Genomic DNA, 16941 nt, shown 5'->3' on the forward strand with positions numbered 1-16941 from the left:
TTTCTACGTTTAGACTTCAGATTTGTGTTTGAACGTTGAGGGATAAAAAACATAGCTTGACTTTTTCTTCATTTTCTCTTGCTGTTTGAAAAGAACACAGGGATTTTGTTTTTTTTTTTTAATATATACAATGTTAGGGTATATATATGATGTTAAGTGTGATAAAGAAAACGGAGACATTTGAGTTAGCACACTACTCAAGAGTTCAGTCCCCAGCTTTGCCACTGTTACAATTATAAGGGCAAGAACTTCCTGGAAAATGAATTTCTCCTAAGTAGAGTCATTACATTTGAGCTACAGAGACCTTTACTAGGTGAAAACTTGTTGTTCAGAGCTAAGTTGCTGTATTTAACCAAAGTAATTATCAATGTCCGTGTTTCATTGAACCTCTTTTCCATTTCGTAATGCGAGGAGTTTGATATTGGGCTGGGAAGGTCATGGTTTGATTTAGATGTTGGACTGGGAATCAGAAGATCTGGGCACTTTTCAGATTGTCAATCTTATTGTCTGACTTCTTAACAACATTCTTTTCTTTCTATTATTTTTTAATGATGTTTCAAGGCATTCTGAGCTGATAGGTGTAGTGTTCATGTGCAGTAATGCTGGTGTGAGTAAGTGGGGTGATAATGTAAGGGTTTTTTACATTCCTTCTAAATCTCTGCTTTCTCTTGTTCCATCCTTCTTAAAGAGCAATCCATTAATCTAGTAAAGGAGCTGTGTGATGAGGATGTGACTGAGCCTGAAGAAGCCAAATTTGAATGCGAGATATCCATTCCATCTGTGAAACATCCCAAGTGGTATTCCTACGTGGGGAAGTCTTACAGGCTGGCAGAAACTTGATTATGCAGCAAGAAGGCACCATCCACCAGCTTGCCATAGCGAAAACCACCACTGATATGACAAGCATGATTCAGTTCTCAATTGGCAAATCAAAATCCACAGCCAATCTGCTTGTCAGAGGTAACATATCCAGGCTTGGTTTACATCATGAAGATGAAGAATTAATTAACGTACAGCCTTCCTTCACTGGGGTCTTTGAAATATTTTGTGTGTGTCTGGAGGGTCTGCTCCATTTTCAGTTCAAAGTCGTTGGACACTAAATGAGACAGCTGCATCTCAGTAAAAGATGTGTTTGAATAGCTGTGATGTGCTTACTATTCAGATCTACAGAGCTGAGGTTTTGTCCTTGGCTATAGCAAAGAAGTCAAATCAGGTGAAATTAATTGTATTTCTGAACTAGACAAGTTTAAGTTTGGTAGCACCTAAATTTGATGCAGTTTGTCATTGATTTCATCTGAAAGAAACTTGCAGGCTTTTTATCTGCTGTTGTCCCCAGCATAAGAGTCTCCATTCACATCCTGAAGTATTTGTTATATTTTCAACTCACTCTTCTTTGAATAAAAGCCTCTACAATTGGGAGCAATTAAATAAGCACAGAACAAGAGCTGGACCTTGCATTTGGTAGATAATATACAGTATTACTTTATAGAAATGTAGTCAATGCCATTCCCTATAGACAATCGTTTGTTTTATCTTTAGAGTCGTTCAAAGAACCACTGTGAACTTGACATTAATTGGAATGGAATACACGCAAGAGACTTTCCTCTTCTTCCAATTGTCCTCGTCCTTTCTTCTCTTCCACCCCTGCTTTGCAGATTACCATATACAAATCACCAGGCAGTTGGAGGACAAGACAGCTTTGGAACGTCATTCTGTCATCCTGTCCTGTGATTTCAGACCTTCTCCAAAGGTTGTGAAATGGTTCAAAGGCCACACACTCATCAAGCCCTCTGAGAAGTACAAGATCAAGAGGGATAAGCATTCAGCAGAGCTCAAGATTCTGAAGCTGAAGCCCGATGATGCTGGTGTGTACAAGTGCAAGGCAGGAATTGCAGAGACTGAGGCCACGCTGACAGCTGAAGGTATGAGCAGGGAGGGTGACCTCTTCCATGTCCTATTTCACCTCAGATTTCTCTTCTTGAGGTTGATTTCTGCCGTTCTCTCCTGCTAACTTTATAAATGTATAATCTTCATTGAGAAGATTACACAAAGATCATCTAGTCCAACCATTCTACCACATCCCAGTATGATTTATAGTAACAGTGGTAACCGTTCACCTTGTTTCCCCACAGCCCGCAATGTAGAAGTAACGAAGCACCTGCAGGATGTGGAAATTGAAGAAGAGAGCTCTGCTGTCTTCTCCTGCGAGCTGTCCCATGATGACGAGGACGTGGAATGGTTCCTGAATGGCAACCTCCTTTACACCAACAATTACAATGACATCAAGAACGTTGGCAATTGCTGCACACTGACAATGAAGCAGGTTAAGCCTGAGGATGCTGGCACAGTGACAGTGAAGTCAGACAAGGTGTCAGAAAGCGCACCTGAAGGTGATAGGTGGGTCTGATCACACCCCTCCTGGATGTAAGAGATGCTAAGGAGCTCCAGTTCATTCTATTGTGCAGCAATCCTGCTTCTAAAGCTCACCTCTCTGGGGCTCAGATAGCCACCAAAGTCATGATGGGCTTTCTTCCATTGATTTATGGAATTAAGGATTTATGACTGCAGGGAGAGATCATTCAGTGTGTGTTTTGCCTCTGGGATGACTAATGAACAGGCTGTGAGCAACCTGATCTAGCTGTGAATGTCCCTTTTTATTGCAGGGGAGCTGGGCTAGATGGCCTTTAAGGGTCTCTTCCAATTCTAAGGGTACTGTGATTCTAATCTGCTCTCCCCAGCAATTAAGCTCTTTTACTCTATGCGCTCAGAGTTTGAAGGATTTCCTCTTTCTCCTTTCTTTTGCATTTGGTGGAAGTTTTTCCCCAGTATAAACATCTGATGTGTGAAATAGAAGACAGATAAGAGGAGTCAATAATACAGGAAAATCAAAAGTGTTCCTCTTAATCCTGTGGCCTGCTGTATGAGCTCTGCTCCATGTGAGGGCAATGCCAGCTCTCCAGCTTTAGAAGAGCTGCATCCCAATTACTTCATATGATATCCCACCCAAGGCAATGCAGGCTGTCCCTCCTGTTCCCTGTATTCTCCTACTGATTAGTTCAGAATTCCATAAAGTGCATTCAGTCAACAGACATGAAACCGCTTTAGGTTCTATCTTGGTGTCGTCAGTAGTGGTGAAGATTTATTTATCCCTCTTTAAAAATCTGAAAGCAACTGGAAATGTCTCAACTTCTGTATCACATTGTTCTGTTTTGCCTGTTTAATTGCAGAGAAGCCTGCTGTCTTCATGAAGTCCTTGGATGATGTTTTTGTTGAGGAGCGGGGTGTGATTAAATTGGAATGCGAAGTCTCTAAAGAGAAGGTCAAACCAGTGTGGAAGAAGGACGGTGTTGTGCGCCCTTCTGGCAACAAGTATGAGCTGGTACAGTCTGGGAAGACCCTATGTCCCCTTATCCATGACCTCGAGATGTCAGATGCAGGTTTCTATACCTGTGATATTGGCAGTGATGTTGCCAAATCAAAGGTCGGCATTCAGGGTAAGTACTGTGGAAAGTAAAGGAGTGCTGAAAGCACATTCAGTGTGGTCACTATGTCTTACACCTATTCCCCCACGAGCCTTAATAGTTTCTACAATAGAAGTGTATTACTGCAATTTAGTGCAGTGATGTCTGGAAAATTCCCATTGCTTTTAATGTAAATGTATCTCATTTTGCCATGAAAATCACCAAACACATCAAGAATGTCCTGGAAATATTTCCTTTCAAACCATCCCTAAAATGGAGAAATGGTTTGAACACCAGTAGGGGTAGGATGGTAACAAATAAGCTAATAGAAACAGTTAATTTCTTGTCATAGGCAAAACCCTTTTTCTCACGCAGCATCCTAGAGTTGTCCTCTCTGTTAGGTTGTTCCCTCTGTAGCTCATTGAATCTTCATTCTGCTCCATGGACTGAGCTGCTCTAATTGTAGCTCTTCCAGAGCAAAGACAATAGATTCACATCTCTTTTTTTTTATAGCTTTCTGGTAATTCTGAGTGGAGAATGTCTTAGAGAATACATCAGTAAGGAATGCAGCCATGTTCTGCAAATCCTGAGTTAAAACACCAGTACTGCTACTCATGTCAGTCACAAATGCCTTTTCTCCATATAAACCTCATACTAACGTATCTCTTACCTTCCAGAGCTGAATAGTGGCATTACCAAACGGCTGAAAAACACTGAAATCCAGGAGGGAGAAGATTGTACTTTTGAATGCATTCCGTCCCATGAAAGCATTGATGAGTTCAACTGGACACTGAATGGAAGCAGAGTGGAAAATGGTGGGCGATTTAAAGCTTCTAACGTGAGTCGGAAATATACTCTCATTATCAAAAGTGTGACTCCTACTGACGCTGGGGAAGTCGTTTTTACTGCCCGTGGTCTAACCTCCAAAGCCTCTCTGTCTGTGAAAGGTAATGAGATGGGAGAGATTCTGGGGTCTGATTCCTTCAACTGTCTTCTGATAAGATTGTCGTGAGAGCTAACTCATAATATGGTTAAAGTGAATACCAACCTTCTACTTGAACCTCGAAGCACTGAGAATTTCTCTTAAAAATAAGTAAAAGGACAAAACATTTTACACAAATGTGAGAACTACCCAAAGCACTGGGGTAGTGTTGGCAGTGGTCATCTCACTACAGCTTGTTCCATTAACAGTAAATCAGGAATGCTCTGTTGAGGGAACTGTGGGAGCAAATATCCTCTAAGTATAAGCTGAAGGGATGGCCTTCACATCATCTAGCTGTACAACAAATTCCTATCTAGAACATGTGCATCTGAGAGCATCATCCGAGGCTCCCAGTGTGATGAGTGGAGAGAAGAAAGAGGCAGATTTCAGACATGGTTCATCATCCTCAATTGGGTAGATTTAAGAGAGAATAAATGCTGCCTGGAATTCTATTGTCTAAACTTTGCAGATTACTGCTGGCTGTAGGATGGCGTCTGTTGCAAGTGCCTCTCTAACTTATCTCCAGCATGTAGATGCATGTATTTTGAGAGAGGCATCTTACCCTAAGTGTATGTTACTCAAAAAGCAATGTCTTCTTCCAGGAAAACCTACTGAGGTTTCAAAACAGCTGGAGGATAAGACAGCAGCAGCAGGGCAGGACATCAGCCTGAGCAGTGAGCTGTCAAAACTGGATTTGAACATCAGGTGGTACAAGGATGGCAAAGCAATCAGAAAAAGCCAGAAGTACGACTTGCAGCAGGAGGGAACTGGGGCCATTCTGATCATCCATGACTCTACTGCCAAGGACAGTGGGGAGTACCGCTGTGAGACAGAGGACTCCATAACAAAAGCCAGGGTCACTGTGCAAGGTGAGTTGAAAAGCACACTGGGGATGGCATGTAGAGAAGTCGAGGTAAATATCTGCAGCCTGTGGGTGATGTTTTTCTCTTCTGTTTCCTTGAGCAGGATCAATTCTTAGTTTTCAGAAAATATGATGGATTAAAATCTTTTCCTTAAAATAATCTGGAAACTGAATGATTCTCCAGTGTGATGTGGATCTGGGCAGCCTGGTCTGGTGGTTGGTGACCCCTTGGAGGGGGTTTGAAACTAGATGATCTTTGAGGTCCTTTTCTACTCAGGCCACTCTATGATTCTGTGATCATTCTATGATTCTATGATCTTGGGTGTTAGTGAGCCAAGAAAAGATGGCAATCTGAATTAGTCTATATTGTATATGTGTAATCAAAACTATATGCAGTTTATCAGATGAGATCCTACCAGCGCATGTATAATGGTATTGAACTTTCCAGATATCTACTGGAATTATCAAACCTATGTAAATGGGTGGACTCTGTGGTCTTCTTAGACTCTTTGCATCTCTATGTGATATTCTGAAATGAGGGCAAAGGAGATTCAGGACACCTCTGTATGCTTGGGACTTGTTGGGGTAACAAATCCCTTTGTCCTACACCCTCATCCTTTTTTTTTTCCTTCCAGAAAAACCTAATTACTTTATCAAGGAACTTTCAGATGTGAAAACTGAAGAAAGTGGAAGTGCACTTTTTACATGTCAGAGCGAGAAAGCCGCATCCTTCGTCATATGGAGGAAAGGCATTGCTGAGCTCAGGGCTGGCAGGAAATACAAGAGGGCACAGAAAGGACGAGACCTGCAGCTGAGCATAAAAAATCTGGAGAAAAGTGATAGTGACATGTACACCTGTGACATTGGTGATGCCCAGTCCAGAGCCAAGCTGGTTGTACAAGGTATGTGTGAGAGCCATATGACTGCGCATCCTGTTTCTCCACTACCAAGACATTATCCTGGTAGAATTTGTACATTTATGGCAGGTCTCTGGGGCTGCAGCTGTCTGGCCTGAATAGCAGTTCACAAGCCATGCACAGAGCAAGCTGCATGGAAAGGGAAAGAACTACCGACTAGAGCAGTGCCATTGAGAAGTACTCTTTATGTATCATTTAAAAACCAAAAATGCAGATGTACGGTGAGGCTGGTGACCCAGAAATCAGTGTGAACTTTCTGTCTCTGACCTTTCTGAGTTAAAAATAGTCCTCCAGAGTTCTAGGCAAAAATTCCCTTATGCTGCATTCTGGGTAGTTGTCACGGTTTAAACAAAAATCTACCTGTGTCCGTGACAGGGGGGCCACAGGCAAGCGAGGTGCTAGAAGGAGCTGAACCTCTGTCCCAACTACTTCAGAAGCAGCCCAGACCCCCTCGTACATGGCTAAGATCTCCTTCTCAGTTGGAGTGTAGCACTCCTCAGACCCTTTATATGCTCGACTCCAAAGTCCCGGGGGTTGGCCTTGGGTTTCTCCTAAAGCTCTTTGCCACAAACTCCAAGTGGGACCTTTCTCTCCAGCAGCAGTGTAGAGGATGTTCTTTACATCCTGTCCCGTCCGTACTGGCCCCAAGGCCACGGCACGGGCTATCTCTTGTTTTCTCTGCTCAAAAGCCTGCTGCTGCTCAGGACCCCATGAGAAATTATTCTTCTTCCGTGTTACCTGATAGAGGGGGCTCACTATGTGGCTGTAGTTTGGGACATGCATTCTCCAAAAGCCCACTACTCCCAGAAAAGATTGGGTCTCTGTCTTGTTGGTGGGAGGAGACATAGCAGTGATTTTTTCAATCACATCTGCTGGGATGTGTCAATGCCCATCTTGCCATTTTACACCTAAGAACTGGATTTCCTGGGCAGACCCCTTCACCTTGCTGCGCTTAATGGCAAAACCAGCTTGCAAAAGAATTTGGATTATCTGTTTTCTTTTCTTGAAAATCTCTGCTGCTGTATGGCCCCACACGACAATATCATCAATATACTGCAAGTGTTCGGGAGCATTACCCTGTTCCAAGACAGCTTGGATCAATCCATGGCAAATTGTTGGGCTGTGCTTCCACCCTTGAGTTAAACGGTTCCAGGTATACTGAACAGCTCTACAGGAAAAAGCAAACTGTGGCCTTCATTTTGCAGCCAATGGGATGGAAAAGAAGGCATTAGCAATGTCAATGGTGGCATACCACCTAGCTTCTTTTGACTCCAGTTCATACTGGAGTTCTAGCATGTCTGGTACAGCAGAACTCAATGGAGGTGTGATTTCATTTAGGCCACGGTAATCCACCGTCAGCCTCCATTCTTCACTGGCTTTATGCACTGGCCATATGGGGCTGTTAAAAGGCGAGTGAGTTTTGCTAATCGCTCTCTGATTCTCTAATTGGCGAATTAGCTTGTGAATGGGGAGCAATGAGTCCCTGTTGGTGCGGTACTGCCGTCTGTGAACCACTCTGGTGGCAATTGGTACCTCTTAGTCTTTTACCTGGAGCAATCCCACAGCAGAAGGATCATCTGACAGATCAGGTAAAGCTGACAGCAGATAAACACCATTTGTATTAACAGCAGCTATCCCAAAGGCCCATTGATACCCCTTGGGATCCTTCAAATATCCCATCCTAAGGTAATCAATACCCAAAACACTTGGAGCCTCTGGACCAGTCACAATAGGGTGTTTTTGCCAGTTTTTACCAGTGAGGCTTATTTCAGCCTCCAAGATAGTCAATTCTTGGGAACCCCCAGTCACTCCATGGATATATATTGGTTGTGTCCCTTGGTGACTTGAGGGCATTAGGGTGCATTGTGCATCAGTGTCCACCAAGGCTTTATATTTCTGTGGTTGAGATGTGCCAGGCCACTTAATCCACACAGTCCAGTATACTCTATTGTCCCTTTCCCCCCTGGCTGGGGGCAGGGCCCCTCTATTGTTTACCTCGGTGGCTTGCAGCAACTGGAACTCTCCCCTTCTTGGAAGAGTTCACCTTGGTAGTTGTTTCACCTTGTAATTCTTCCACTCGTGCCTGAAGTGCAGAAGTGGATGAATTACACCACTTCTTCATGTCCTCCCCATGACTACAGAGGAAAAGCAACAAGGCAAGACGTGTAGTCTCATCGTTGATTCGAGGTGACTTATCATTGTCATTATTTGCCTACAGAAGATTACTGAGACATAAGTGCTCCTTTTGTTAAGCTTCAATGTAACTGATCTTATATCAATACAGGAAAAGACTACCTACCATTTAACTACCATTAAAGCAGAACCGGCAGAGGAGAACACTAATAAAGGAACTGAAAGCAGCCAATTTTCAGTGCTTTCAGTTAAAGCACTGAAACAAGAGAAAACTGAGTTGGAAGTGGGAAGAAAGCGCAGTACTGATGAAGATAAGCCTACTGTGGAAGAGCCATCTCCAAAGAAAGGTACAGTTTCTTCCATCGTTGAACAGGGTGTCTTCCAAAACAATAAATTGCTTCCTATTCCGGATAGGAAGCAAAAGGCTGTGAAGCGCGTACCTTATGGTATAAGGAGAAAAGCCACTGTGTTAAACTGTAAATAGAAGTAACTGTTATGTAAATATCCCTTTTTCAGAAGGTCCTATGCTGTTCATTTTTGAATGCCTAAGAATAAATTTTTTTGCACTATTTTTTTCCTTTTTGCTGCTTTTTCCTCATCTGTTGATGCACTTGCAGATTTGGTAATAGTTTTAAAGCAGTTTCTTTAGGATTGTTTCAACTGCTGTTGCTGATCTTCTGAGTAGCATCAGCTGCTCAAGTGCTTTTTTTTGTTTGTTTGTTTTGTTTTTCCTGAAGCAACTATCAAAATTGTTGACGACCTGCTAATTGCTCGCTCATGGGCAATATTTGAGCAAAATGGTTTGGATAAGCTCTGATGCATTTAACTTCACTTCTGGGCACAGCTGAGCATCAGTGTTCCTAGAATTACGGAAGGCGTATACAATGTAGAAGGGAAAATTTAAAACTTAGCTGTATTCCCTTCCTTTCTTGTATTCCTCTTGCAAAATATGTGCAAGGGAGAAAGTCAAGGCCTTCTTTGGATGAGATGCTGTTCTTGGATAATTTGTCCCTGCTGCCTTTATTTGGCATAAATATTGAATCCTAATGTGACCACTGAATGGCATCACATATAAGCATCTTACCAGAGACTGAGGGAGGGATGTGGACTCCTCCATACTCCAAATAGTAGTGGGTTTGTTCTAATCATATGACCAAAGCTCTCATTTAAAAATTAATGACAGCAATGCTCCACATAGGAATTAAAATGGGTAGCTGATAGTCACAATGTCAGCATGAAGTTTTCTGTTAAGAAGTACTGAGTATTCAATCATGTTAAAATTTTATTCTATTTGTGAGTATTAATAGCGTCCAATTTCAAAAACTGCTTAATATATATTCTTTAGCTATGTTAAATATACACAGTAGAACAATGAGCACAGGTATGTTGTGCTGGTTCTTTTGTAGAATTAGTTATATAAGTAGCACGAGCAAAAGTGTTTTAGGAGATGCTAGGTTATCTCAGCTTCAAGTTCAGGGTATTTACACCATTCTCTGTGCTTTTAGGTCTTGTTTCCTATGCTCTGTAATAATGCTTTTTCCCTACTTCCTCTGTAAGGAGCTTCTAGACTGAACATTACACATCTTCTCCCTAGTCTTATTTATCTTGCTTTAGTGCTTGCTTGTTGTTTTCAGCATAAAGTGTTTAGATTACTTATAAATCATATTCCCCTCACTAGTGTTGCTGGGAGCAGCAGTCAAAACCCAAAACCTGGTTTGGGGTGGAATATGCCACTGCTGTTTCTTCAGTATGACTTTTAAATGAGTTGAGGGCTGTATATAAAACTCCTTAGATGAGTTAAGAGGCTGTTTCCATGCAGTACATGTGAATCTGTATGTAATGCAGGCTGCACATGGGCGCTATAAAATTCTGCATTTCTGTAGTTGTAGTAATAAAAGGACTGTACAAGAATCACCATGGAATATATTGTTGTGGTGACACAATCCCTAGTAAGTCTTGACTTATATTTATTTTTTTTAATACTTAAAGTATGCATATTATGGAATGGACGTAACTGGATTCTAAAGCAATGATGAAATACAGCAGAAGTCGCTTTTGATAGAAAGAAAATGCATGTGATTTTAGCTAATTGCTCACCAGTTAAAATAAAAAACAGCCCCAAGAAAATGGAATACTTATGGAATCTTGAATCTGCAAATTTGTACAACTTTATAAGTGAACTTTATATGCAAAAGAGTAAGTGTGGACAGAAGTAGGAATCCTCATATTTTGTTTAGAGATCAACTGAATAAGAGAGACAGATATCAACACTTAAGTGATCAACTTGTCCAGGGTTTTATCTTTCTTTTGAAAGTAAGAGGACTGTGAGTTGGAATGAAATTTCTTAGAGAACTGTTTATCTACCATTTAGATGTAGATGGAGTGATTCCTGGCTGCCTTATAGGGATTGCTGAAGCACGGAAGATAGAAAGAATATAGCTGTGAATTATCTATCTCGTTCCCATGTTTCTTAAATCTAATTAGATTTTCTACTGGTGTGGAGTGGAAGGTTTGAGTAGTGCCATGGTAAAAGTGTTCTTCCAGACTGAAAACCTTTTGCTGTTAATTCTGTATAGAAATCTGAGGCACCTGATTACGTGTCCAGAGGACTTTAATTCCTTCACTAGTATCAAATACTATGTGATGTGAGGGCATGGCTTGCATATTACGACAGTTTTTCACTTAGAAGTTGCTACTTGGTGTTGTGAACTGCTATGTAATAATGATTTTAATCAATCTGAGCTACATTCCTTTTCCCTTTTTTTTTGGTTTGTTTCTTTGTATGTTTTACAGTAGTTGTAAATGAGAGAAAGAAAAAGAACACTGTAGAGCAAAGGACAATTGAACACATGAAACAAAAGTGCTCCGCGTACCGAAAGGAAGTACTAACACTGAGGGAAAGAACTGAAATCTTGGAACGTCATTTAACTGTGCTTGAAGAACAATGCAGAAGAGAAAAAAATAAAAAAGAAGATTTCAGTAAGCAGGTAACAAGCCTGCGTATTGAGCTTTCTTTTTCTGAAGAAACAGCTGATGCCCTCCGTGAACAAATTCTGCAGGGTCAAGCTGACTATCGGGAAATTGCTTCTGAACTGGATGAACAGAAATCTATAAATATGACACTTGAAAACAAAAATGCCCAACTAACTAACAACATAGAAGTTGCCAAAGAATATATAATTGATAAAGTGTCACAAGTAAAAGAAATGCGGACCAAATTAGATGAATTATACAAATGTCACTTAGAGTTTCACGCCATCGGTACTGACTTTGTCAGTGTAAAGGATTCCTCAGACTCTGAAAAAGATGAGCCAGGGACATCTCAAATTAGTTCTGCATGCATTCAGTCACAGACTTCTTCCATCTCAGATCTTGTGCAGGACCTCTCCTTTAACTATAGTCTTGAAAGGATTTGGGAAGTATGCAGAAATATTGTTGATGTTTCCTCACAAAAAAGTCAGCACATCAAAGCACTGCTTCAAGACAATGAAAACCTAAAGGCGGGACTGAATAATGCTGAAAATCGTAATCGTCAACTTGTAATGAAGCTATGTGAGATTACAACTCACACTAGTCAGGAAGAAGATCTTGTGAATCAGTTACATGAGCAAATAGAAAAGAAAACTCAGGACTTTAAAGAAAAGACTGCAGAAGATCAGAGAGTGATTGCACAATTTCAGGAGGAAGTTGCCAACTGTGAGGTAAAAATAAGAGAGCTTGAATATCACCTGGAGGCTTCCAAGACAATGGAAGACAATGTGTCAAAACTCAATGAATTACTTAAAGAAAAACAATCTATTATTGTTAATCTGGTCTGCAAATGCAGACAAAAAGGTTGAAGAGTTAAGTAGCAAAGAAGCAAATCTGATTCAAGAAGTTATGCAGCTTAAAAACAGCTTGGAGCAGATGAAACATTCTCTTCGGGAAAAGGAAAAGAGTGAAATGGAGAAAGTGCAACGTATAGAATCGTAAGTAACCACTGAGTTAACTTAGAGCCCTTTGAGAATGAACTAGAGTTAAAAATAGTTAATGGGAACATCCCTTCGACTTAATGCATCTGCATGCTTATCAATGGCCAAACTACTACTTTAGGATGCTTTGGTATGCTACTTGAGTTCCAAGGGAAAACAGGAGTGTGCAAGGAAGTAAAGAATAATATGGGGATTTCTGGTGGTTTTGTTGTACATCCCTCAGAATAGCATCTGAATAATTTATTGCTTCAGAATCTGATTATGAGAAGCAAGCTGAAATTCGAAAGTAATTGTTTAAATCTTGTCACTGGTCTAGATAGATTTAAGAGTCTATTTACAAATAGAAACCAACAGGCAGGGCATGGATTAAGCTGTAATTGCTGTTTCCATGAGATGTGTAACAGTAATGTTCTTTGTCTCTTTATTTTTAACATAAGGCTAGAAAATATTCTTTCTGAGAGTTCTGCCCTTGTACTGAATTTGAAAAAAGATTTGCAGAGGAAAGAAGAAGAGTATGCAGATCTAAAAGGCAAACATTCTGATGCCGAGAAACAAATTCAGCAAGTACAAAGCGAGGTTTGTAGTCAACTGAGCTATTTTTTTCTGTAAGATTATGCTTGGCTTTCTGCTGTTAAAACTTCTCAAACTTTAACTATGAAGCTGGAAATTTCACACTAGTGTGGCTAGCAGCAAATCTTAGGTAAAGTTGCCATTGAAGCTCTAGAGGGGACCAGAAGTTAAAACATGGTTTCGCATAGATAATGAACAGAGGAAAGTAAAGTTGGTTGGTAGTCTGGAATAAGGTTTGTGAAGAGAATAGCTAATCTGCCTCTGGAGGGGACTTGTTATTATCTCTACGTTACTGGTGACTTGCCATTGGTATCCGTGGTAACTCCAAAGCCTAAAACCTAAGTCTTGTGAAAAAACGCTGATAACTGGGAAGAAGAATGCTATTTACTTGAAGAGAAATAGACTAATTTCCAGAAGCCCTTTAATATAAGCATGTATATTTTTTTTCTTCAATTTCAGCTTCAGTGATGTTAATAGTTAAAATTTAATTATTAAACAAGAAGATATCTTAAAACCCATTTTGCAGGATCTTAGTCTGCAAGTTTATTGGGTGTGCTTGGGGTGGAAAATTGAAGCTTAAAAATGAATTCATGTCTTCCTTGGTAACCTTGCACTTGCTGTCGTTTTCCTACTCAGCACTTGTTTGTGAATTCCTCTTTATTTAACAAAGAAGTATTTGGCCAGGTTGGATTACAGAAGTCTTTTAATTAACCGTGAGCTGTGCTTACATTACACGTGTCCACGATGTGTTCTGTGGAGGAATCCCTCATGGAACAGGATGGAAGAACTTGAAAGGATTAATAACCAGTTTAAGGATGAGCTGGATTATAAAGACTATACTATCCAACAACTTAAACAGGTATTTTTCTTGCTCTTAACTTTTATTAAATGAATGATGCAGGTTTTCCAAGCAACAGGGAAAAGGTGAAAAAAAAAAATTGGAGCAAAATGAAAGTGGCCAACTGAGATTAGCGGTAGACCATGAAAGATATTCAAATAATTAGTCACTACAGAGCACTGGCAGATTGCTTTAAATACAATAATCTGCATAGTAAATACATATGTAATACATGCATGTAACCTGATCTTGTTGAGTGACATCACGATATGTTAATTGAAATGTCTTACCATAAACTCTTTCTATCAGCTTGAGTCCTTATTTATGCTATATGAAAAACTTATTAACTCTAGGCTGTCTTAAAGATTCTGCTTGTTTCTACTGTGTATGCTTTTCTTTCAACATGAAATATAGGAGCTGGAGGAAAAGGACCATAATATTCAAAAGTGGCGTGAGGAGAGAGATCAGTTAGTTGAAGCTTTGGAAAAACAGCTCAAAACTTTGGCTTCTAATGTCATACAAAAAGAGACAGAAATAGCAGAACTGAGACAATCTGCCTTAAAGGATTCAAGCAAGGTCAGCTCTCCTTTCCTCCTACCTGATTAGCTACCCATAAATTCTGTAAGACTCCTGTACCTGCTCTTTGTATTCTGGGTGTGGTTCTGTTCTTGAACACTGTCGTATTGACATCATGTGCGACTAACCAAAAAAAGCACCAGCTTTTATTTTTGTTCTTCAGAAACAGAATTTCTGTTAATTACTAAAATTTCAATTTTTTCAGTAGTTCAGATAAGCAGATGTCAGTTTGTTGCTTATGATCCTACAATCATACTGGACATCTGTAGCTTTTTCCGATAATTCACAGCATTTCCGGATCCCAAGCTAGGCTCAATACTCAGACAGTAGTTCTGTCTCAGGTTTCTTACTTTCTTTGCTTTCTCTGAGGTAGTATCTACAATGGCATGAAAAGACAGAAGGGGACGTGGAGAGAGATTAAGGGAAGCATCAAAAAGCAGAGGGGGGATGATCTCTGGAAGTTGCATTTCTTATTTCAACATCCAGCTTTTAATCAGGATAGCCTATCTAAGCTGTAGCATAGAATTTCAGAAGCTAAACAGAAGACTAAATGAGTTGTGCTCTTTTGAGAATGTTTGGATTCACTTTCTCTGAGAAGAAAGATGTTCTCATAGCAAAACTTCCCCTACAACTGCCGACTTTCTCACAGTACCGAGGATTTGGGAACAAATAAAAGCTCGGGTTATTATATCTTAAGAGAGATGAAGGCTGAAGCACATAAGTAAAATAGAAGAATCAAAATATATTGTATTACAACTTCCCAGGCAATTCTGTGACTACTGCACTTGTAACAGTGACCGTACAAATCCGTGAAATGTTACTGTTCTTGAATAGTTAAGTGTTCTAGCCTGTAATTCTAAAACTGATGCTACTAAGTAATTGCAATACTGCTTGTGTGTGTTAATTCCTTTTGCCAATCCCACAACTCAGCAGTTTTTACTGTTTATTAGGATAATGCAACTGTGATAGAAGAGTTAAGAAAAGAACTGGCTGACAAAGATGACTTTATAAAGGAATTAAAACAACGCATTAACCACAGTAGCCCTCAGTGTTTGCCAGAAATACCTTTACTTGAAGAAAGACAAAGTAGAAGGAATGACTCTGTAAATGAAAAGGTATGATTATATTTATAGAAAGTCAGTACTTAAGATCTTGTTAACCCCTTTTTGTTCTTCTGTTTTCCTAGGAGATACTGGAGCTAGAATCATTTTTCTTAGCATATAGTCCTTTAACTACATATTCAGTGATGAGTACTTGTTGGTTCTTTTTGTCTTCCACTCAAACATGAGCTCTCATCTTCTCAAAAATATTTTATTTACTAGAACACCATCTCTCTGTGTACATTATGGAACTTTTCCATGCAGTTTTCCATGTATTCATATGTGGATGCTGAAGATTAGGCAGAGGTATAGCCTTTGGTGTTCTAACATAGCAGCTGTGAGCGTGCAGAGTATGGGGGGAATGGATGACAAAACAACCAGCGTTACAGATTTTGTCCCTAAATAATGTCTCGCTTTCTCTCTTTTGGAGGCAGAATACTGCCTGAGACTGTTAGTGAGACCCAGTAGGGTGTATCTGAAGATCATACAATGAATAGATGTTACTACCTTCCCACACTTGTGCTGTGTTTCAGCTTACGTGTTCATGTGGCATCTGAGCTTGAGGTTTTACACTGTAACTTTAGAAAACTCGAGATATTTTGGAGGTCTAATGCATAGCCTAATCTTTACTCCTTTTAAATATTTACAGCCTAGGAAACAACAAAGCAAAACTAAGACTGGAGAAAGTATTCCATTAAGATGCAAAGCTGAAGACAATTATTTGTCACGTCGATGTACTAGGAGCCTCACTTCATTAAATGAATCTGAGGTTAGTATGAAACTTCAGATCTGAAAATGTTGTGATTGTATTGCTTTTGATAAGGAATGAGTAGGAAAAGATCTCATGTTCTCTAAACAATTCCCAAGTTTTAATTTATTTATCCCTTTCAAGGTGATCAGATCACCTGTTTTTATAGCCTTTGATAGGAATAAAAGCTGTTGAAACAATTGTGTGATGAATTTTTGTCAGGTGCTGTTGAAAACTCTCCTCATGTTAATGCTTATGAAGTGGCTCATGATTAGATAAGTTACTTGGAAAAAATTCATGGAGCCACTGAAACGGGCACAGCAAATTGAACTTATTTTCTTCCTCTGCAGGATTTCTGGATATTGTTTTGTTAGCAGATGATGTTAATGATTCCTATATAAGTTTTTAATTGCTAACTTTCATAAAATAGCAGTTACATATATTTTAAAAACAAAGTATTTATTAACCAACTTAATTCTTGGAAATACAGTGGGTGGTGATACTCCATTCAGATTCTTAGCAGAGCCTGATAAAGTGGCTCTGACTACTTTTTGTCTTTCTACAATTAAAAAAAGCATTAAAAACAAGCATTAAAAAATGCTATTTCTACCTCAGTAAAGTAGTTGAAGAATTTAATCAATGAACTGCTTTAATGAACAAAACCAATATCCAAGCTCAGTGATAATGGTTTAAGAGAAGGGAATTTCTCTTAACTCCATTGTGTATTTTCTTTGAAACCTGTAGACATAAATCAGCTTTTTAGACATCATGAGATGTCTAATA

At 39.7% G+C, this 16941-nt stretch overlaps 2 protein-coding genes and 1 long non-coding RNA gene across 3 annotated transcripts; all 3 read left to right on the plus strand.

Moving 5' to 3' along the window:
• Positions 1–690: 690 nt before the first annotated feature.
• Positions 691–2562, plus strand: LOC146753088 (obscurin-like). Its single transcript, XM_085531086.1, has 3 exons — positions 691–960; positions 1656–1922; positions 2483–2562. Exons 1-3 carry the CDS (start codon positions 759–761, stop codon positions 2560–2562), a joined length of 549 nt encoding a protein of 182 aa, XP_085387212.1. The 5' UTR covers positions 691–758.
• Positions 2563–3231: 669 nt separating this feature from the next.
• LOC146753089 (obscurin-like) lies at positions 3232–12957 on the plus strand. The gene is made up of 7 exons (XM_085531018.1): positions 3232–3494; positions 4139–4408; positions 5046–5312; positions 5941–6207; positions 8507–8702; positions 11149–12323; positions 12764–12957. The coding sequence occupies exons 1-5, from the start codon at positions 3245–3247 to the stop codon at positions 8536–8538; spliced, it is 1086 nt and encodes a 361-aa protein (XP_085387144.1). The 5' UTR covers positions 3232–3244; the 3' UTR covers positions 8539–8702; positions 11149–12323; positions 12764–12957.
• Positions 12958–13669: 712 nt separating this feature from the next.
• On the plus strand, positions 13670–16174 carry LOC146753090 (uncharacterized). Its single transcript, XR_014940340.1, has 3 exons — positions 13670–13755; positions 14149–14310; positions 16060–16174. It is a non-coding gene; the product is annotated as an uncharacterized LOC146753090 (long non-coding RNA).
• The last annotated feature ends 767 nt before the right edge of the window (positions 16175–16941 follow it).

The sequence above is a fragment of the Coturnix japonica genome, unplaced genomic scaffold (assembly GCF_054131305.1).
Source record: "Coturnix japonica strain WE unplaced genomic scaffold, WE-NBRP24 Scf040, whole genome shotgun sequence".
Classification (NCBI taxonomy): domain Eukaryota; kingdom Metazoa; phylum Chordata; class Aves; order Galliformes; family Phasianidae; genus Coturnix; species Coturnix japonica.